General features: G+C 35.5%; 5 protein-coding genes and 1 long non-coding RNA gene across 6 annotated transcripts; 3 read left to right on the plus strand and 3 right to left on the minus strand.

Annotated features, from left to right (window-relative positions):
• Nucleotides 1-4,057: 4,057 nt before the first annotated feature.
• Nucleotides 4,058-4,678, minus strand: LOC130512897 (uncharacterized). Its single transcript, XR_008946527.1, has 3 exons — nt 4,609-4,678; nt 4,471-4,519; nt 4,058-4,215 (listed from the first exon to the last, which is right to left on the minus strand). It is a non-coding gene; the product is annotated as an uncharacterized LOC130512897 (long non-coding RNA).
• A 1,905-nt stretch (nt 4,679-6,583) lies between these two features.
• Nucleotides 6,584-8,735, plus strand: LOC108858235 (probable FBD-associated F-box protein At1g32375). The gene is made up of 3 exons (XM_018632189.2): nt 6,584-7,681; nt 7,766-7,900; nt 8,003-8,735. Exons 1-3 carry the CDS (start codon nt 7,358-7,360, stop codon nt 8,339-8,341), a joined length of 798 nt encoding a protein of 265 aa, XP_018487691.2. The 5' UTR covers nt 6,584-7,357; the 3' UTR covers nt 8,342-8,735.
• An 843-nt stretch (nt 8,736-9,578) lies between these two features.
• On the plus strand, nt 9,579-11,138 carry LOC108860048 (uncharacterized acetyltransferase At3g50280). The gene is given in 2 exon segments (XM_018633956.2): nt 9,579-10,605; nt 10,608-11,138. Coding segments are annotated over 2 exon segments (1,359 nt in total). The 5' UTR covers nt 9,579-9,698; the 3' UTR covers nt 11,060-11,138.
• Nucleotides 11,139-11,166: 28 nt separating this feature from the next.
• Nucleotides 11,167-13,409, minus strand: LOC108857035 (uncharacterized). The gene is made up of 3 exons (XM_018630955.2): nt 13,096-13,409; nt 11,799-11,908; nt 11,167-11,704 (listed from the first exon to the last, which is right to left on the minus strand). The coding sequence occupies exons 1-3, from the start codon at nt 13,252-13,254 to the stop codon at nt 11,290-11,292; spliced, it is 684 nt and encodes a 227-aa protein (XP_018486457.2). The 5' UTR covers nt 13,255-13,409; the 3' UTR covers nt 11,167-11,289.
• Nucleotides 13,410-20,115: 6,706 nt separating this feature from the next.
• On the plus strand, nt 20,116-21,793 carry LOC108857034 (chloroplast processing peptidase). Its single transcript, XM_018630954.2, has 5 exons — nt 20,116-20,715; nt 20,968-21,105; nt 21,169-21,255; nt 21,345-21,412; nt 21,525-21,793. The coding sequence occupies exons 1-5, from the start codon at nt 20,212-20,214 to the stop codon at nt 21,637-21,639; spliced, it is 912 nt and encodes a 303-aa protein (XP_018486456.1). The 5' UTR covers nt 20,116-20,211; the 3' UTR covers nt 21,640-21,793.
• On the minus strand, nt 21,766-22,949 carry LOC108857033 (uncharacterized). The gene is made up of 2 exons (XM_018630953.2): nt 22,198-22,949; nt 21,766-22,118 (listed from the first exon to the last, which is right to left on the minus strand). The coding sequence occupies exons 1-2, from the start codon at nt 22,831-22,833 to the stop codon at nt 21,831-21,833; spliced, it is 924 nt and encodes a 307-aa protein (XP_018486455.1). The 5' UTR covers nt 22,834-22,949; the 3' UTR covers nt 21,766-21,830.
• Nucleotides 22,950-23,068: the final 119 nt, after the last annotated feature.

The following is a 23,068-nucleotide window of genomic DNA, read 5'->3' on the forward strand; positions in this document are numbered from 1 at the left end:
AAATCTATACAAGTTAGAAAATCAAATAAATCATACATGCCCACAACATTACAATAGATTTGTGTAAACAAATAGTTCAAATATACAAATAGATTTGTGTATACAAATAGTTCAAATATACAAATTGATTTGTGTATCTATACAAGTTAAAAATCTATACAAGTTAAAAATCTATACAAGTTAAAAAATCTAACAAGTTAAAAATCTATTACAAATATTGTGTATCTAATCATACATGCCTACAAACATACCACCATCCTCATTATCTTTCAGATGCTGATCAACAAGCTCCGTCCATATAGCCAAAGCCATAGTATCCCTCATAGTCTTCGCGGACCTAGCAAAGTCTTTGGGCTAAGGGACCCAACAAAGAGATGCATTCAATGTACTTTGCAGCGTACACGCCACAATCACCATTGTTGGCCGTGGTACATCTTTGAGAGTCTCTCATCAGTGTATCGCTCCAACCCATGCATCTGGTCTCCGCACTCCACAATCAGATAAGGGACCATCTCGAGAAAAGGCTCCATTATCTCATCCATCTTTCTGATGGTAGTTGAAGTATGCTGTCCCAGACGACTATGGTGCCTCTAGGGATCGATATCCAAATAGCCACCAATGTTTGTTGTCCAAGTTCAAGTGGCGCATAGATATCATCAATGTCCTCCCCCCACTTCTTGTTTGATTGGCAAAATGAAGGCATTGATCCGTCATACAAACTCGCCGCCCCACTAGGTAGCATTTTTCCTAACCATTGTGATCAGACGACGATGTTTTGAAGACCAGATACTGTTCTCTCCAAGACTGGGTAAAGTTGTGATCCAGGAAGCACATTCGCTCGCTCCGGAAACATTGTGGTTCTCCTTATACCTCTGCCTCAGCACATTCATCCAAGCATCTATATGCTGCATATAAAATAATACAAGTTAGAACCTTCCAGACGACTTACAAATAAGTCGTCTGGAAGGTTTTCCAGCTGGACGACTTACAAATAAGTCGTCTGGAAGGTTTCCAGCTCGAAACCTTCCAGACGACTATTTGTAAGTCGTCCAGCTGGAAAACCTTCCAGACGACTTATATATTTACAAATCTATACAAAGACAAGTTACCAGACGACTTATTTGTAAGTCTTCTGGAAGGTTTTCCAGCTGGACGACTTACAAATAAGTCCAGCTGGAAAACCTTCCAGACGACTTATATATTTACAAATCTATACAAAGACAAGTTACCAGACGACTTAAAGATAAGCAGAAGACTTACTACGTCTTCCAGCCATGCTTTGGATGTCCGGAGTTTTTGATACCACCAAGTTGGTGATGTACGTGGTTTGTCCTCTTCCTTAGTGAAATAATCACTGCAAACAAAAAAGCAATCAGTTTTGTAGACTAAATCAAGCTATTATGGGTAAAGCAATCACTTACGGATCAGTTTTCAACCAATCAGCGAGCTCCTTCATCTTAGGTCTGTTTAGTGTGGGAAATGGATTATACTTTCCCACTCTAAGGAGTTTCCTTCTCTCTGCCGTATAAGGAGATATCTGCGTGGGAGCAGGTTTCTTCGTTCGTTCACTCCTTGCACGCACAGAAGCAGTGGGAGCTGTTTGGTCCAATACAACCAGGCTCGGTTCTGAAGCTGAAGCTGGATCGGTGGAAGCGAAGCTCGGTTGTTGATCGTTGGAAGCGAAGCTCGGTTGGTCAGTGGAAGTGAGAGGAACAATCTCTTTGGAGGTGACACCATCTGCTTTATCCTCCGGCAAATCTTATATACCGAGATCGCCTCATCTGCTGTATCCTCCGGCAACAATCTCTGCAATAAAAGAGAACAAGTTAACCCTGGACGACTTAAATAAAAGTTGGGAGAGGATTTGGTTCCTGCTGGAGTTCAGACGACTTATTTGTAAGTCTTCTGGAAGGTTTTCCAGCTGGACGACTTACAAATAAGTCGTCTGGAAGGTTTTCCAGCTGGAAAACCTTCCAGACGACTTATTTGTAAGTCGTCCAGCTGGAAAACCTTCCAGACGACTTATATATTTACAAATCTATACAAAGACCAGACGACTTAAAGATTTGATATTAACCTCTTTGGGCAGAGGAGAAGGCTGTTTCTTTTGTGGAGAAGGCTTTTTCGTTTGAGGAGCAGGCTGTTTCGTCTGAGGAGCAGGCTGTTTAGTTTGAGGAGCAGGCTGTTTCGTTTGAGGAGCAGGCTGTTTAGTTTGAGGAGCAGGCTGTTTAGTTTGAGGAGCAGGCTGTTTCGCCTTTTGAGGAGTAGGCTTTGCCTTTTGAGGAGCAGGCTGTCTGGTGGAGGAGTAGGATGATTGGTTTGAAGTGGAGCTGATCCTTTTGAGGAGTAGTCTGTTTGTTACTAGCCCCGTTTCTGGGCTTGTGGGGTAGGGTGTTTTTTACTAACCCCGGTTTCTGGGGCTTGAGGGGTAGCCTGATTGGTGACACCAACCTTCTTCTCCACAGCTTCCAATCTATCGGAGATCTTCCTAATCTCCCTGATGCACTTCTTAAACCCCTCTTTCATCATGTCACCTAAGTCCTTGAACATGTTTTCTAACTCCTCTCTGGTCACCCAACTAGCCTCTTCTCTAGCCTCTTCTGTAGCCTCTTCTGTAGCCTCTGTAGGAGCCTCTTCTCTAGCCTCTTTAGGAGCCTCTTTAGGAGCCTCTTTACGAGCTTTCTTCCGAGTCTCTGATTGTCTTCCTCCACCTCCTCCACAACCATCTCTTTGGCTCTTTTCGATGGAGTCACAAACTTGGGTTTTTGTACCAGTGACTTCCCAGCAATCCATGGTCCACTTCCACGGTCTCCGATCATACATCACTTTAATGATGTTCTCCGCGGGCACGTCATCAACCTCAGAGTCCCATTTTGGCCACATTTCACTATGTCCTTCTCAACAAAGTTGATCACGCGGGTCTGCAGTAAATAGAAGAAGAATCGAGTTAGATATTTGAAACAAAATACTAAATAGACGACTTAATTATAAGTCGTCAACTAAGTCGTCCAGCTGGACGACCTTCCAGACGACTTATTATAAGTCGTCTACTAAGTCGTCCAGCTGGACGACCTTCCAGACGACTTATAATAAGTCGTCTACTAAGTCGTCCAGCTGGAAGACCTTCCAGACGACTTATAATAAGTCGTCTACTAAGTCGTCCAGCTGGAAGACCTTCCAGACGACTTATAATAAGTCGTCTACTAAGTCGTCCAGCTGGAAGACCTTCCAGACGACTTATAATAAGTCGTCTACTAAGTCGTCCAGCTGGAAGACCTTCCAGACGACTTATAATAAGTCGTCTACTAAGTCGTCCAGCTGGAAGACCTTCCGGACGACTTAATTAAGTGAAGATGGAAAGGTACCTGACTCAAGATAGCAGCTTTCATGAATCTGCGGCCTCTGCTGCCGTCGTAAGCCAGAATCGGTGGAGACGGACTGTTTGCTCTGGGTAGACCAATACTAGCACCCAATCCCGGAATAGCTTCGTACGCCCAGACCTGAAGAACTTGTATAAGCCATCCACGGTGTAACAGCCAGTAATATCTTTGTTCCACAAAGAGTCCATCAGCACCTTAAACGCGACTCTCCCCCATGGATAATTCTCAAACCTTTCTAAATCCATCACTAGCCTTGCGAGAGTAGCTCGTGTAGCGCTTGAGAACTTTTTCCCTTCAATGAATCCAGTGAAGATGGAAAGGTACGCGAGTCGCTTGCGATCTTCCCTGGACCAATCCCCGCATCTCTTCAGTGCTGCTATTATCTGATCAGTACTTGGCCCAGCTTCCCGATGAACTCCCATCATCTCCCAGAAAAACACCATCTGTGGGGTAACTTCACATTCTGGTGTCTCAAGGTCCTCGATGTAGTCGCAGTTTTAGACCAGTGATGTTTTCAAACTCTAACAGTGAAAACCTCGCAGGTTCTGGACCAACGAGACACCACATCTCGTACTTCTTCTTAATGTCCAGCTTTAAACCGAGCAAGTGGTGAACCAGCCTTGAAGCCCAACCAAATCCCTGCTCCTTGAACTTGATGAAAAACTCCCAATCTCGACTCCTTGAGCTCTTCAAATTCAGCATCAGTGAGAGCTTCCCTAAGAGCAGTATGCAACTTCGTGTTATCCGTATGATACGAAATGCTATTGTGGGGTTCTGGCTCTTCCCCTAATGTGTATAACCTACGGGGGAGTTCTGGAATATCCATCCTTTTTGTCTGCAAAATAATCAAAGACAACAATAGAAGTCAGAACACAAGCTAAATCAATCACGCCTTAATTGTTACTCCAGACGACTTAGTAGACGACTTAAATATAAGTCGTCTAGAAAGTCGTCCAACTGGACGACTTAGTTGACGACTTATATTTAAGTCGTCTGGAAAGTCTTCCAAATGGACGTACTAAGTCGTCCAGGTTGAAGACTTTCCAGACGACTTACTTACAAGTCTTCCAGTAGAAAATTTCAAGCGGACCTGATTAGTCGCAGAAGGAGTTCGAGTACTCGTCATTGTGGTTATAGATCTGAAAAAATAAACGTGAAACGGTGAGAATGAGTAAATTGAAAGAGACAACGTTTTATGTTCATCTTTTCCACGAGTTTGATGACTTACCGGCGTTAGGGTTTACAGAGAAACGGCGCTACGGTTTACAGAGAAGAAGCGGCGGCGCTAGGGTTAGAAGAAGCGGCGGCGCTAGGGTTTAGAAGAAACGGCGGTGCTAGCTAGTGTTTAGAGTAAGCGGCGGTGAGAACGTTGGTGAGCACGGTGGCGAGGGCGACGGTTTGTTCGGAAATAGTGGAAGCGGGGGCGCTAGGGTTTAGAGGAATCGGCGGCGCTAGGGTTAGAAGAAGCTGCGGCGACAACGGTGAGAATGAAGTGAGATAGATAGCCGACGTTGAGAACGATGGTTGTTCGGAAATAGTGGGAATTCGAATCGCCTTTGATATCGCCGGTGAGAGAGAACTGTTAGGGTTTCTGTTCGCGGAAAATGAAAAAAAAAAAAAAAAAATCACCTTATATATTGGGTAAATAATCCGGTTAGCTTTAAAAGTACATTGGTAAACTTTAAGGTTTGGTCCGGTTTAGACGACTTATTCTGGCTGATAATGTACATCAGACGACCTAATATTTAGTCGTCTGGGAACAGAAGACTAAATATTAAGTCGTCCAATACCCTAAAATGAACCCCTAAACTAAAATGACTAAATTAACTTACTAACCACGTTATAAAATCAAATTATACTTCAATAGTGTTTACTATACACAGAAACGAACACGCCTAGGTAATTTTAAAAATTTTCAAAAACGGTTTTAATGCTTTCCAAAATCTAACCCTAAGAACACATACAATACTACAACATATGTTGATGAAACATAAACTAAAGAATATCATGACTCACTACTTTCACTCATCTGGGCTGAAAACAATTGAAATTTGTTATATATTAATTTATATCTCTTAAGACATATGTTAATTACATAATTCCAATTTTTCACTTATCAAAATATTTTTTACAAAATTTTTAAATTATGTTTAAGAATAACTGTCCAGACGACTTAACTTAAAGTCGTCTGGACGACTTATTTTCAAGTCGTCTGTTTACAGACGACTTGCGAGGGGTAGAAACGTAAAAAAAAATCCGTTTTTTTGTTTGTTCACAAGGAGATAGTTGTAATTTCAATAGCCTTTTAAGTTACTTTTGCCTTTGACCCAAGTTGGGTACTCTTTTGGTTTGACTCCAAGTTTTGAGTCACAATTGGTAATTCTCCAAAATTATATCTTATTTTAACTTTAATAGTTGAAAAATATTTGAAGATAACAACAAAATACATAAGAATTATCTTATTTTAAAAATAATAATATTAATAAAAATCAATATTGATTTTAACCACTAAATTATATCTAGTTTTTAACATTTATAATAGAAAACTATTTTAAGATAACGACACAATATATAAGAATTATCTTATTTTTAATTAAATAATATTATTAATAAATTTGGTTTTTGATTATATAATTATATATATATACTGTATAATTCATTAAGGGTAATATCGATATTAACCACTCTAACTTTTAACGTGAGAGCTCCGTTGCAAAAAAATATAATTATCTAGACTATTTAATGATTTTTAATAGAATTCAATTTTTTACATAATAAATATATATTCTAAAATTTATCTACTGAAAGTTAATATTAGTTTGGATAATATACAATAACATGAATTTTTTTTATCAAAAAATACGTTTTAAATGTTTTTATTATAACTAATTCATGTTTAATGATTAATTGTATAAAAATAAATAAATTATTCATTAAGGGTAGTATCGATATTAACCATTCTAACTTTTAACGTGGGAGCTCCGTTGCGAAAAATCACTTCGTAAATAATAGTATAGATTTTATACTATTTATTACTATTTAATTAATATTGAGTCAACTCATTAAAATCACCAATTCATTAATTTACGAGGGTTAACAGAAACCTGAATTTATTTATCTTTGGTTTCATTATTATTTTTACTTTACTTACGTAGAGTCCTTGGTGCTTTAGAATTTGGTTTATTAATCTGTACAAGTCCTGGATGGTTTAGGATTTGAGTTCTTTTATGTTTGTTTATTTATAAATAGTCTCTATATAGTTATGGAAAATTAAACAACAGATTTGGTTAAGTAATCAGATATAATTTTCTCCTAAGGCTCTTTTGCTGCATTAGGTTTTTTCTCAATTTTGTAAAATTTATTCTAGTTTTTGATTTGAGAGTAATCTGGTTCACAAAATCGTAGGAAATCTGCTGAATTGATTAGCCAGGAACCTCTGTATCTAAAGGGCGAGGTCGTATGGATATGATAAGTGAGTTACCTGATGTGTTGCTCTTGGAAATACTGTCATTATTACCAGCAGAAGATGTTGCGGCTACGATGGTTTTGTCAAAACGATGGAAATTTCTGTGGAGATATGTGCCAAGACTTAAATATGATCACAATATGTATCAAGCTGGTGAACACAGGAGATTCTCACGGTTTATTAACACTTCCCTGAAGTTAAACAGAGCTCCGGTTCTAGAAAGTTTTAATGTCAAATTTGGTCAAAAGGCTAATGCTATAGATATTAGAGCATATGTGAGAACCGCTATTAAACGCGGTGTGCGTAAGCTATATATCGAGATTGATACTTGTTCTACAAAAACCATGGATCCAGTGGTACTTCCAGGTAGCTTGTTTATAGGCTGTAAAAGGCTTGTGAATTTGATGCTAAAAATGTTGCTCTGAAGGATTTGCCTTCCTCGATTTCTTTCCCATCCCTCAAAAGCCTGGTCCTTGTATCAGTGAAGTACCCATCTGACGAATTTGTCCCGATGATTTTATCTAGTTGTCCTGTTCTTGAAAATTTGATGGTTGATCGATGCCAGGGTGACAATGTGGACCTTTTCGTAGTTAGAGTGGCCTCTTTAAAGGTTTTACTACTGCGTAAATTATCGGACATCAATACTCATGGGTTTGTGATAGATACTCCTTCTTTGGAGCTCTTGGGGATCGAAGAAGCTACTGGTGGGTTTTGTGGCATTGAGCAGAATATGCCTAAGATTGAAGCGGCAAATGTTTATGTTACTTGTAATCATACGGAGCAGATTATTTCTTCACTAACTTCACTCGAACAACTTGGAGTTTGTTTATCACAGGTATTTTTTAGTTCTTCTCTATACACTTGCTTTCAAAAAATATTTTATTAATACGACTTTTTCTTAATCATATGTCTTATGTAGGATGCGTATCCTGAAGGAACAATATTTAACTGGCTTGTACGATTGCATCTATGTACATGTGATGCACAGTGGTTGAATGTACTTATGCGTTTGCTCAAAGATTCCCCCAAACTAAGAATCCTCCGACTAGAACAGGTTTATTTACTCTTGTGTTAGCTTATTAATTTACTTTTTCTTTTCTAAAAAATTTGGTTTGATGGTCTGAAGCGATTACTTATCTGCCACTTTGAATGACAGTTCCACAGTAAGAAAATATATCCGCGACCGTGCTGGAAAGAACCTAGTCATGTACCAGGATGCCTATTGTCAAGTCTCGAAACCTTTGAATGGATGGAATACGAAGGAACAGAAGAAGAGATGGAAGTCGCGAGATTCATCTTAAGAAACACTAGTCGTTTAAAGAGGGCAGCCTTTTACCCTGAATCCACAAATGCTGAAGAAGAACTTGTGATGTTAATGGAATTGTCAATGTCACCAAGGTGTTCTCCAATGTGTCAGCTTCATTTAGGTCCTCGCACTTTTACAAAAACAGACATTTTTCTTGATCACCGCTTAAACCGAAGTTTAAAGTTTTAAACTGATCCTCTTTTTTTCTTTCTTTCTTTAAATTAGCTGTTGAACTCTTTTTGTTGTATGAAAACAAGAAAATTGATTGAGAAATCATAAACCACTTATAGATCTGTTCATTTTTTTGGATGACTGAAATATTCATAGGTAAAACTATAACACTTAACTTTGAAAAACTCTTAAAACAATTTTTTTTTTTTTTTGAAATATAGAATAAATTAGGATTTTTCTAATCCTAATTTATTCTAATCTTGTAAGTTTTCAGATTCTGATCGTAAATAATTGTTCAAGCTTTGATTGTAGAAATGGCAGATGTGACTTTAATTTCTTCAAGCATAATCCATTGTTATTCAAAAATTTTGTGTTTTAAATATTTTTAATTCTATCAAAATATAGTGTTATTTGAACTTGAGTTTTTAATATTTTAACTCATAAAACAAAATCTTCAAATTATCGTTTATATACTCAAGGGAGGGGATGTAATCAATCTAAAATTTGAGATGATTTGATTTTTATAAAGTTTTAAATGATTTTAATAAGTTACAAAGATTTAATTGATTTTTGTTAAACCGCTCTAAAATATCATCTAAAACCAAATGATTTGAGTTTTATTTTTTTATCTAAAATCACCTGAAAATTTTAAAATTCCACATCTTATAATATTTTCAATAATAATGGATATCAGAATCTTTTATAAAATGTCAAATTCAATAACACTAAATTTTAAATAATTTTTTAAAATTTATGTTTGAATAGCCATAAATTTATCATTTAATACAAATCACTTATAATTTTCAATTGATTACGCCTCTTCCCTCTCCCTCCCAAAAAAAAAATTCTCAAATCCATCGTAGTATAATAGTTTTATAGACTTTTTAAACATGAAAACTCATTAATCTTTTTATAAATTTTAAAAATCTTTTGATTCTTAAAATCAATCAACTCTACCCAAATCCATCTCCCACTGACTCCCCGAATTTATTTTGTTCATCCGCTGTTTTATGTAAACTAGTGGGGCTACTTTTACAGTTTGTTTATGTGATGGTGTGTTGTCCAATAATTGATGTTTATGTAAATATATTATTATAATGTAATAAGCACTTGTTCAAAAAGAAAAAGAAAAGGAAAACATCACCCTAAAGGTCCCTAATTGGTGGTATAATCTATGTGGATAAGATTTTGAAATTTAATGGTCATCATCGTCATTGTGCAGAATACAAATATTTAAAATTTTATTGCAAAAAGAAGATAACACTCAAGTTGATTAGTATTCTTCGCCACATTATTTGTGGTTTATATATCTTGTTAGTTTTCAGATTCTGATCGTATTCTAATTCAAATAATTGTTCAAGCTTTGATTGTAGAAATGGCAGATGTGACTGTAATTTCTTCAAGCATAGTTCGACCCCAAAACATAAACCAATCAAGTCGGACAAAGATCCATCTCACTCCGTTTGATCTTAACCTCCTCTACGTAGACTATCCTCAAAGAGGTCTTCTTTTTCGCAAGCCCGACCCGGAAACCCATTTCATCTCTCGGTTAAAGACATCTCTTTCAACTGCCTTGGAGATCTACTTCCCTTTCTCCGGTCGTCTTGTCAAACTGGAGAATCTTGAAGACAACACGGTGTCGTTTCACATCGACTGCGAAGAGCACGGCTCCTCCTCCGGTGCTAAGTTCGTCCACGCCGAATCCAAATCTTTATCGTTGAGTGACATTCTTCAGCCTCACGGCTCTGTCCCAGATTTCATGAGTCATTTCTTCCCATCTCTCGGCGTTAATAGCACCAACGGCCTCACGGAGCCCTTGCTTGCGCTGCAAGTCACCGAGATAAAAGATGGTGTTTTCATCAGTTTCGGTTATAATCACATGGTCGCTGATGGAGCTTCCATTTGGAACTTCTTTAATACTTGGTCGAAGATTTGTTCGGGTGGTTCCGATGATCATAATAACCCTCTTAAACTCAGAGGATGGTTCCTCGACGGAATCAGTTTCCCGATACGTATTCCAGCTTCAGAGACGGAGGAGGCCCCTTCTCCACGCCAAGAAGTCTCTTTGCCTCCCACTACAAAAGAAAGAGTTTTTCACTTCGCAAAGAAGGATATTTCAAACCTCAAAGCTAAAGCCAACAAAGAAATAGGGTCCGGTCACCTGGTTATTATCTCGTCTTTACAAGCGCTTTCTGCCCTTTTGTGGAGGTCAATTATCAGACACAGTGGTATGAACCGAGAAGAAGAAACTCATTGCAAAGTAGCCGTTGATCTGAGGCAAAGACTAACCCTCCGCTTGAGAAAGAGTGTTTTGGAAACGTGAATATTCTCGGGGTAACTAGTGTCACGGTTGGGGAACTGCTAGATCATCAGATGGGTTGGGCTGCTTTGCAAATAAACAAAATGGTGCAGTCGCAAACGGATGAAAAGTTTAAAAGTTATGCAAAGAATTGGGTCAGAAACGTAAAGATATCAAAAAAAGGTGACGGGAGTCCGATGGTTTGTGATTCCGTGCTTGTCTCAAGCTCTCCTTGGTTTGACGTGTATGGGAACGATTTCGGTTGGGGTAAGCCGATTGTAGCTAGAGCTGGACCCGGGAATAGTATAAGTGGTAAGCTCGTGCTATTTCAAGGGACTGAAGAAGGAAGTATTGATGTTCATGCCACCTTATGGTCTCATGTGCTTGTCAAGTTATTGGCTGACGTTGAATTCTTGGAGAATGTGACCATTGCTTGATTGTAATTTGTTTGGTTGAGAAATAAAGCTGGTCTTGATCCCAAGACCCTAGCTCACTTCTAGTCTTCTGAATCTTCTGATTTATAGTTCATCCAATTAAGAACAAATTCTTTAGAAAACGAAATAATAAATTTGATTCAAGAATCTGTAAGGCAACTTTGGTTGTTGAGAATCGTCAAATTACACTCTGTTTTGGTTTCATTCAAAGTTCACGACATAGGAAAAACGAATCAAACTCCACCTGTGCCACCTCGTTCTTTAAGCGTTAGAAACGAGGCAGTGAACCATTGCTTCCAAGCTGCATCCTTCTGTTGGTCGACCCACGAGAGAAAAGCGCTGTCTATAAGGCAAAAGATGTTGACGTAAAGCAGCTGGTACTGCACGGGAACGTATCTGAAGTTCGCGATCTGAAGAAGCGGCCATGCTCCTCCTTCGAGAGCTAGAGCCGGGAGAAAATCCCTCTTGAGTCCTTCTTTCACTTCAGATGTGTTCTTGCCCGTGGCGTATCCCATGTATGTGAAGAATACCAGTAGATCTATGGGGCCGAAGATAAGACCATCCATCGCAACTTTGGCTGCTACAAAACGTGTGGACTTTGGTACATATCGAAGCTTCAGTTTTATGAATTTATCCAAGCCTTCGTACCTGTGATACCGCAAGATAAAACAGTGTTGTTGGCTTTTGCAGTGGAAATACAAAAAGTTATAGCTAAATGATGTGAGATAAGAAGGAAACAAACCAGAAGTGGCCAACAGGTCCGACAAAACCAAGCCCGAACATGCTCGTGATAGCTACTCGCTTCCAGTTGACCCTGAATTCTGCATCTTTGTCTGCCTCTTTATCCTTGTCCTGTTATATGGAACATGGATTAGTGCTCAACCCAATATATAGCCAAATGGCTGAACAATACATTTGCAAAAACTCAATAGATCTCTTCATCCGGCAACTTATATATATAAATATATATATACATCCCATCTGTGTCAACATATTTGTTATACTAGCTGAACATAGTTTAGTGCTCGACCAAAGCTCTACGCAATATATAACAGAACTTAAGCAAATTTCTTCTTCCAAAAACCTATATACTGTATACCGAGGTAAATGGAAGTAAAAGTACGAAATGACTCTTGATTTCTAAAGGTTATTTCGCAGCAAAAGAAGTCTTTAGTTGAAAAGGTACCTCACTAGTCCATAGAAGCAACAATAACTTGAAGCACGCAATAGACCACTAATGTTGTTTATCCAAAACTTAAAGCAATATGTAACAGACTATAACAGCTTATGTACCGTACACCTTAAAAGCAAATGCAAGTAAAAGGTCATTGTCAACGACTCACAATCACACAGAAAAGTAGGAAGGCTTCTCGAATTCTAAGCGTTGAAAAAAACATCTCATTGTTCCACAGAAGGCTAGAAGAAACAAATACTTGAAGGAAGCAATAAGCCACAAGAGTTGCTAATCCAAAGAAGTATAAAAAAAGTGAGTTGTGATGCAATTTTAACATGGAAGCAGTGCACCAACAGGATGGAGAGTTCAAAACACACAGCTCCATAATTATCTTTGGGAGTATTTCTATCAACTAGTACATGTTGCAAAAAGAAAAGTGAAACGATGACATGCACAAAGCTCACAATCTTGAATTCTTGATTGTTAGTGTCAGTGTCTGCACTATTATAGGAATGGAATCTCAGGCACAAGAGTTTCGAGAAACGAGTTAAAGCCATCAACTAAGAAATGAATAACATTGTGCTATTTGATCAGATACATTATGAGTCACCAAGTAAGGTTATCGTTTCAATGTCTCTCTCTAAGAAGACGCAGGACTCGCAACGGAACCCCTAAGGCTAACAGAATCAATGTCTAAGGAAGAGGTTCATAAATCAAGCACTACTCGAGAAATACCTATATGTAAATCAAGAAACCTAAAACTAATTTCAGAAAATACGCACAATGAACACAAATCTGAGAATCGGAGAGAATCCCAATGTAAAAGAAAGTTCAATCGAGGGAGGGAGATCGAAAAAGAACTAACGGAGAGACGGAGAAGAGGAGGAGGAGGTTTGGCAGTGGAGTGAGTGATGTATTGAGCGGTGACATCGCCAAATCCCCAAAGGAAGCCGGAGCTGATGACCTGCGTTTTCACTGGATGAACCGTCAGGCATCGCTGGTACCATCTCCAAAGCTTTATCATTATTATTCGATTTTACAGATTTTTTCTGGCCGGAGAACCGCCCGCGGGAGATGGCGATTTTGGTGGTTGACACAGTTTTAAGCCGCTCTCTTCTTCCTTTAACTTCTTATTTTCTTTAATCCTTTCTTCATTTTTCTCCGAGTCGACAACATTCACAAGCACTTCCCGATGAGAATATCACACTTTGTACATGGGCTTCGGCCCATCAACACTAGAACTACATTATTTGGACAAATAATATACAAAAAAATCTATGAAATTTTGGCTCATTTAAGATGTGATTTAATTGCCAAAACTAATTTTCGAATTGTTGCGATGAAAACAAACTTGTCATTGTTTATCGTCGTAAATTGTGTTTGAAACAGGGTTCAAAACAATGACTGCAGAGTCAGTAAACAATGATTTCGATCCTTAGAAATTTACGGACCAACCGCTGGAACGGAATGGAGTCCACGGGTCAAAAGAACGCGCATGAGTGGTCCACTAGCCTTGGGCGGTCGGGGAATCATAAGTGGTATCAGAGCTGGTTAACCATCTCGGTTCCAACCCAAGAGGCGTCTTCAAACATGTCATGGGACGCATTGAGGATGTTGCGTTCTTTGAGAGAGGGTGAATTATACATCCTAAATTGTGATATATTAAAAGGCTTAACGAAATTGATTTGGCTACCTATGTCACCAAAATTGACTTACCTTTTTCGTCATACATTTGTTTAGAATTCCAGAATTAAGCGTGCTTGCCTGGAGTAGTGAAAGGATAGTGGTATATCGGGAAGTTATTTTTGATATCGTGTGAGTGAGGCCAAAGCACGGAGAAAATTCGTGTGGTGATTGCAAGGTAAGTAAACAATGATTTTGAGTCTTAGAAAACTTACGGTCCGACCGTTGGAACAGGATGGGGCCCACGGGCCAAGAAAACGGGCGTGGATGGCCCATTAGCCGTGGGTGGTCGAGGCGTAACAAAGTCAATCTGTTTTGATATTGGATTTATTTGGATATGGTTTGGATTGGGTTGGTTTACCCATTTTGACAATTCTAAATATATTTTATACAATATTCTTTTAATATATCTTAAACTATTTATGTTTTGAAAAAAAAGTAAAAAAACAAGACGATGTCTCCCTCCTTCTATGTATCCTCCTTTTAAAAACTTTTTTCTTTCTTGCTTTAATTTCACAAATTCTTCCTCTCATCTCATCAAGAGGTTTGTTAATTCATGATGATTTCAGTTTCTAATTAAGCTTTTATTTCATTCTGAAAATAGCTATGTTTTTTCAGGAAAATCATGATGCATATAGCTGGAGGTTTTGGAGAGTGGAAACAAATCATAATCTGTTTGTTTTATAATATCTTTATTGTTTAAAAAATTAAAGGTATAAAATATATTTATTATCTTAAACAGAAATAATTATAATATTATTATTATTATTATTATTATTATTAATTTTGAATTAAATTTTAATTATTGAAATATCTAATCTTGATAAAACTTTCAATTCACATTGTATAAGTTTTCAAAAATTAAATAGAAGATGTAATTTTCAAATTTCAAACTATTAATAGAGTAATTTACAAATTATCTTTTTGTAAACCTAATTATAAATCTATACTATTATTTGAGAAGTGATTTTGCTTGTTTGTCATGTTCTCCATAGTTTTAGGTAAGTTTTTTTATTTGTCATGTTCTTTATAATTTTGAGTAATGATTCATCAAGTTAATTTATACTAATCAATTTAAATTTATACTATTATTTGAAACTTTATTAAAATAAGTAGATATAAGAATTATGATAAAATTCTAAAGATTTTCTTCAAACCAATCTTTAAAATCATATTTGTTATATGATATATAATGTAATATACATCAATCAATTAAGAGATTTTAGTGAAAAATATATCATATGTAAATAATATATACTATGTAAATAATATATACTATGAAAATAAAATATATCATATGTAAATAATATATACTATGTGTTCATAGTTTATTTGTCATGTTTAAAAAAACAATTGGTAATTTTGATTATTTGTCATGTTTTAGCAATTTTAAACTGATGTGTTATCAATTTAAATTTATAATATTATTTGAACTTAATTAAATAAGTAAAAATAAGGATTAGGATAAAATTCTAAATATATTGTTCAAGCCAATTTTAATATTTTGATTATTTGTTATGTTCTCCATAATTATATGTGATTTTTCTTGTTTATCATGATTTTAACTGATGAATCATCAATTTAAATTTATGTTATTATTTGAAAATTTATTAAATAAGTAAGAATAAGGATTAAAATAAAATTCTAAATATTTGGTTAGACCCATTTTATTTTGACATAGGGCAACCCATTCTTTAAAATCATTTTATTATAGAATATAATAATATATTATACATCAATCAATTTGTAAGAGATGATATGTAAATACTATATACAATATGTTCATACTTTATTATTTTTCTTCAGCATTTCAAACAAAAATATAATATATATATATATATGACATACATAAGCAACTTTTCTGAAGTCTTTTTCAACGATTTTGACTGATCTCATGTGAACTATCGTATTCGTGCCTGTACTTTTTAGGTATAAAACTTCGCCTCCCCATTCTACGATGAGTGCGTGATCAGATAGGCTTGTAAAAATTTCAGCTGGCCAATACCCGACCAGAACCATGTTGCGGCCCAATCCCAACCACCAATTCCCAGAAGATTGATCCTGCAGTTTTTTATTTATTTGTTAGTAAACATGTACTATAACACAAAGGTAGCAAAAGAAAATAAAAAATTAATTTTGATTATTCTACCTTCCATATCTGTATCGTAATGTCAATTGAGGGCCTCAAATGTAGATGTTCGAGTATTATATGCATCTCACTGCATAAATTTTAATTGTGTTATTTTTTGGAGTGCTATGTTGACAATAATAAATTTTCAAAATTCCAAACTGATAGAGAGATAAAATTTTGTACTTTCCAGAATGTAAACAATCTCGACTGGTGGTCCTACTCTTACAGTCTAACATTTGAATTTTTTGTTTATAAATTATTTAGATGATATTTTATGTGATGTTGATAAATTAAACAAGGTTTTTTATGGTAAAATCATACTTTTCAACTAAATATAGAGATATTCAAGAGGATCTTTTGTTTTTCTTTCAATTCTCCTGTACCAAAATTAGTTACCAGCGAATGTTCAAAAATCTTATTGCTCTTTCTTCTCCTTTCATATTAGGATTTTCTTTATCCATCCAGATTGTTTTTACCTCAGGTATTACTTAAGGAAAATATAAGAAAATTTTGGAAGAAAATAAGGAAATGTGTAGGAAAAGATAAGGATATTTCAAGAAAAAAAAATACACCAAAAAGAATACATGTATATGTTACAGAAAAAAAGGAATACATGTATAAACAAGAGAAAGATCCCCTTTTAGTTTTTATTTAGTCAAGTTTTCCATCAAATGTAAGTAACATTGTTAATAGTGACATGTTTAATGTTAATGACATGTAAAATGAAAGATGAATATAATCTGAAAAAATGTCTATATCCTTCCATGTTTTTAGATTATATATATTTCATTTTTGCAATTAATTATACACAATGAATTAGATGTCAAAAATATTGATTTAATTAATTATGAATTATGTTGAATTAGCCATAAATAATGAATTAGATGTCACTGTATTGATCAAAACTTTAAGATTTTTCATAATTTTCAACAAATAATATCAATGAACTAAGTTTCATCTATATATTGCCTGTTAGACTAATTTCATCTAATTATAAGTATAATATGTATTATATCCTTAGTACATGTATAAATAATAAGAACATAATTCCAAGAATACATCTTCAGAAAATGTATTATATTATATTAAATATTTTGCTTGATGTAATATTAAATTAATGTTTTAATAGAATATAAAGATTAATGTTTTTAATATGTATAGTTTATTTTAAATAACTAATCTATAGTTTATTTTAAATAACTAATTATAATGAAATAATCTTATATTTGATTGCAGTTTGCATGATTTTCCTTTTCATTTGAAATATAAAGTTGTAGCTATAAAAGAACGAAATCATATATATATATATATATATATATCTTGAAATTTCTTTAAGTTATCTGAATTTATTTTTATATTATATATATATATATATATATATATATATATATATATTGATTAGAACCCTAACTTTATTAAGTAATATGTTATATTCAATATAAAATTAAACAAACATATTTATATCTTGAGAATATTTAAGAGATGTCTTATGTATTTAGGATGATTGGTTGGATCGTAGGTGTAGAAAGTTTTTTTATTGGATTTAGTCAGTATTTTTTTATGTTGTAGCTTTATGTTATTTTGTTGTAAAAAAGGCACTACAGCTTTTAAATCAATTTAATAATTGTTTTAATATAAATAAATAAAGCATAAACAAATTTTTTTTAGATGATGTACATAGGTTTTAATTTTAAAAATAAAACTACATCATGATTGGTTAGGAATATTGATTTAAAAAGTAAATAAATAAAATAATAAGTTAAAGTCCAACCAATAATCACCTATATTTCAAAATGTCTTGAAATTAATTTTATATTATTGATTAACAGTGTACACAACTATACTGTACATAATAGGTAATATTGGTTAAAATCCCAAAATAAATTTATATTATATATCTATATAATAGAATCTTGTTAAACTTAAATATTAGAAATATATGTATATATATCACAACTCATATATGGTAGTCAGTTTCAAAAAAGCAACACATATGTGGAAAATCTCTTTTTAATTTTTTTTTACTTTTCTCATAACTATGAAATACATGTGTTAAGATATTTAATGCAATATAACAAATTTAAAGTTATTCTTCTATTATTAACCAATCTAAAATTTTCTATAAATTTTAATCAGCAGATTTGATTTATCAAAATTATTATAAATTTTATATATATACAAAATTACTTATCTTAATTAATATTTAAACGATATTACCTCGCGATATTTTGGAAAATCATCTAGTAATTTAAAATTTTTGCTTTTTACGGCCAAAAGTAAACAAATAGAAAGGAAAAATCTGACTTCACAAAAGAGGGAACGAAAATGTATGTCATCAAAAAAAGTTACAAAACATGATTTGAAAAAAAGTTGTTTTAAAAATAATTTGGATTGTAAAAAGAGCACTATTAAGGACTTGACTGGTTTTCTCGTTACCACCTGCAAACGCAGCTTTTACGGTTGGTAGCAATTGATAGCATTTCAAAAAATCATACAAACCGATACAAATCGTTTCAAATCGCTCCGAACCTCTGAAATTAAAAGTTGGTTCTAGCTAGCGCTTGCTGTTGCGGGCGTTTGCGAGTGGATAAAAAAATCTCTAAATATTTTAAAATTAAAATGAAAATATTAAAAATATATACACATTTTAATATAAATCTTCAAAAAATATTATTAAAATTATAAATTTCAACTAATTAAAAATTAAATAATTAAACATAATAATATTATTAATCATATTATATTAATAATTATTATATTTTATCATAAAAGTATTTTTTATATTTTATAATGTTATAATATGTTTATATTAGTAATTTGTTATTAAACAGAATATCTCATAATCAACCAGTCACAAATATCTCGCAAGCGCAATAATTTTTAAACGTTATGTCAGTCATACAAAACGCTACATAATGTTTGAAACCGTAACCACACCCACATCCGCTAACCGCAACCACAACCGCTACGTTTGAACCAGTCATGCGCTAAATCACTTACAAATTAACCCTTTAATTCCAGTTTTATTTTATTCTTTGTCGAAACTAGTTTTATAGTTCTATAATTTTCCTGATTACTGATCTTTTCTTTTTTGAAAGCCGTCAGAGGGAGAGAGAAGATAGTCAAGATTCTCAACGGCCGGTTTCGGTGGCTTTGTTAACATCGGAACCGGACAATTCTCCTCTTTTATCGCTTGGGATATATTGCTGTTGGTTTTGAAATTGGAGTGTATGGTTCATCGGTTGTTTTCAAGTCGAGGGTTACTTTAGATTTGAGTTGTGGTACTTCTGTTTTCTCTTCAATCGCTTGCAGTTATGGTCAATTTGTTTTCACCTGGTTCTAGTTTTATGGATTCATCGGTGTAAGGTATATTTGCTGTGGAGGTATCTACTAGCCCTTTCCTCTATCCACCATGGATTGGGTGAGTGTTTCAAGATTAAGTAGTGGGTTTGATTTGTAGGTTTTCTCTTGCGACGAGGTAACCAATTTAGCTCTGTAGATTGCTACTCTGTCTAACGAGTGTCTGCGTGTAAGACCTGTAAATCTTCGCCGATGTTTTTCCCTTAAGCTTTTCAAGTTCGTAGGTCCTTGAAGTTGGTGTTTTGTTTCGAATTATTTCTGCATCGCCTCTGTTTTGCAATGGTCTCTAGTGTTGATGTAAGTTTATCCTCGCACATGTTTCTACTGATGTTGTGCATGTTTTGGTTTGGTGGTGTACCTTTCAGGGTTGAATTTGCTTAAGTCATTAGTCTTTTGGTTATTTTCAGTCTCATGTCTTTTGGTCCTTGAAGTTATGATCAGTCCATCAGTTCCAGCTTTAGTACCTATGTCTTTTTAATGTTTATTTTTCGTATTATTCTATATTACTTTGTTTTCCTCTTTTGGATTATTATTTTTCGGAGATATCAATATTCTCTGTTCGTTTTTGTAATCCATGATGTTTTTATTATTAAAAATTTAATAAAATTTCGAGTTAAAGGGGGATCTTTTCTTTTTTGAACATAAATTATTAGTGTTCAAAAAAAGAACATAAATTATTATTTTTTAAACACTTAACTCCCCTATCATAACAAAAAGGGGAAAAAAAAGAAGAAGATGATGAAGTAACCTCATAGCAAGCACACAAGAATCAAAAAGAAAGAAAGAAATCAGAGAAATAGCTCGTTGATGAGGATGATATCTCTTCACTTCCCCACTCCCTCCCTCTCTCTTCTCACATCCCATTCCAATTCCAATTCCAGATTTTTCAAAAACTCTAATAATAATAATCCAATTCCTCGTCTCAACTTCACCAACCAATCTCAATCCGTTCCCCTCCCTCCTCTCACTTTCAAAGCAACACATCCAAACCGTCGGAATCTGGGCTGCCACGGACTCAAAGATTCTAGCGAGACAGCGAAGTCCGCCCCGCCGTTAGACTCCGGCGGCGGTAACGGCGAAGGAGGCGACGGCGGAGATAACGGTGATGACGACGAAGGCAGTGAAGTGGAGGTGGAGAAAAACAGACTGTTTCCGGAATGGCTGGATTTCACGTCGGACGATGCCAAGACTGTGTTCTTGGCTATCACAGTGTCTTTGGCGTTTCGATATTTTATTGCAGAACCAAGATACATTCCTTCCTTGTCCATGTATCCTACTTTTGATGTCGGAGACAGATTGGTTGCAGAGAAGGTTATGTTTTTATTGTTTCAATCTTACTATAGAACGAAACAATTTTTTAAAGCGATTTATTTAAAAATCGGTCTAGGCGTCCGAAAAATCGGCCTAGGCGCCCACATAAACAATAATCCTTTATAAAACGCCTAATCACCGCCCAGCGATTTTTAGAACATTGTTATAGAATAATGTTGTCTGGTTACAAATGTTCCATTGATGGTTTATTGTTAATAAGATGTGGGGGATGGTTTGTGTGTGTGGGTGCAGGTGAGTTATTATTTCAGGAAGCCATGTGCAAACGACATTGTAATCTTCAAAAGTCCACCGGTTCTTCAGGAAGTTGGCTACACTGATGCTGATGTTTTCATTAAACGCATTGTTGCCAAAGAAGGCGACCTTGTAGAGGTACTATGATCATGTTCCTTAACTCTTCTTACTAATGAAGAGACTTATACATAATTAGTGTAGGTTCATAATGGGAAACTGATGGTTAACGGTGTTCCTCGGAATGAAAGTTTCATCTTGGAGCCTCCTGGTTATGAAATGACACCTGTTGTAAGTGTATCTTCGTTGCCTTTCAATAAGCCTTTTGGGAGGGGTTATTCTTCTTTTCTGATTTTGGCTGTTACTTCAAACATTTGTAGCGGGTACCAGAGAACTCAGTCTTTGTGATGGGTGACAACCGGAACAACAGTTATGATTCGCACGTTTGGTGAGAGGCCTTTTTAAAAAATATGTTTTGTGGATACGCATCATGAATATATATATAGCTTCTTCTTGGACTGTTCTTTATTCTGGAAAACTTGTGATGTTGTTGTCTTCAGGGGACCTCTGCCTTTGAAGAATATTATAGGACGGTCAGTTTTTCGGTATTGGCCACCAAACAGAGTAAACGGGACAGTGCTAGAAGGTGGCTGTGCTGTTGACATACCGCAATAGAGCATATTTGGAACGTTTTTATTTTATTTTTGCATTTCTTTTGAAACACTTGTGGTGCACATAGAAATGAAATCCATGTACCTTTTCTTGTGAAGGATAAAAGATTGAACACTTGGAAATTAGATTGCAGATTAAAACAAACTAAAAAAACAAATCTTATTTGCAAAGTGGAGGAACATAGAGAGGTGTTTTCACTTGGTAATATGTTTACAGGTCTTATGAGTGAATTCTAAGGGTTTTGAGGTTTTGGAGGAAGAGATATAGAAAGAGCAGGAGATGTGGTTCAAGTGCTTCGACTTAACCAGCTTCCCCAAAAGATTCCCTTGCGATCTGATCTCAAACTCCAACTTCACTGGAACTCTTCCCTTCTTGTCGGAAGCCGCTAAGTTTGGTCCTGCTCCGTACAGTGGAACCTCGGAGCCAATAAGCTTCACAATGGCTGTGTGCTTGCTCTTTCTTGGTTGGTAATAACTCTTAAGCTTCACAAACCAAAATGTAAAGATCAATCATATAACGGTAACACAGGAGCAATGTGTGAAATCTGAAAGAAAAGAGTACCTGACCAGTGGCGAGAGTGAGAGTAGAGAAGGTGAGATTGAAGGTAGAAGAAGAAGAGACATGGATGCCAAAGTAAGGAGCAGGACTGTCTATTGTCACTTTCACAGAGCTGTTAAAGCTCAGAATCTTGGTCGCAACACCTGTTCTGTCTATTCCCTCTCCGTAGTAAAAGCTATGGAGGCTAAAGCTCTTGACAGAGACAATAGGAGAGAAAGGATGGGAAGCTCCCCACAAAACAGAGCAGAAAACAGAGAACACAACCACAATCCCCAGTATTACCATAACCGCTCTGCATTGTCCAACCGACAATCCTCTGTTGTCTTCATACACTTCCTCTTCGTCAATCGTGTAATGCCTCTCCAGCCAATACATGTCTCTCCTCCTGGAGCTCCCTTTCCACCGGAACCCCACACCGCTTGTCCCATTGGAGGTGCGGCTTGAAGAAGAGAGACGTGACTCTGTGAGGATGGTGTAGTTTGGGGTCTGAACCTGAATGAGTGAAGCAGCGGAAGATGATTTGTCTCCATCGTATACTTGGGACACGCTTGATGGGCTCTCAACGTAGTAAGCTTGTTTTGGTGATGAGATTGATAGGTCCAGGCTTGTTCTTTCTGATTCAGACGTAGCGTCCATCATCTTTTTTCTTCTCACTGGTTCTTGCTTGGAAACAACTCTTACGTTCTTTTAATGTGGATGGATAATTAGAAGTAAGAAATGTTCTCCCATGTTTATCTCCTTGATCTGCTCCATATCAGTTTTACAATTGGTTGGTTCCACATGCTATTTTCATTTGTTTTTCTTTATATATTAAGTCCAATTTTTTTTTTATTAAAAAGATCCGAACAAAACGTGACTTGGAACATTCCGTTTT

The sequence above is a fragment of the Raphanus sativus genome, chromosome 5 (genome assembly GCF_000801105.2).
Source record: "Raphanus sativus cultivar WK10039 chromosome 5, ASM80110v3, whole genome shotgun sequence".
Classification (NCBI taxonomy): Eukaryota; Viridiplantae; Streptophyta; class Magnoliopsida; order Brassicales; family Brassicaceae; genus Raphanus; species Raphanus sativus.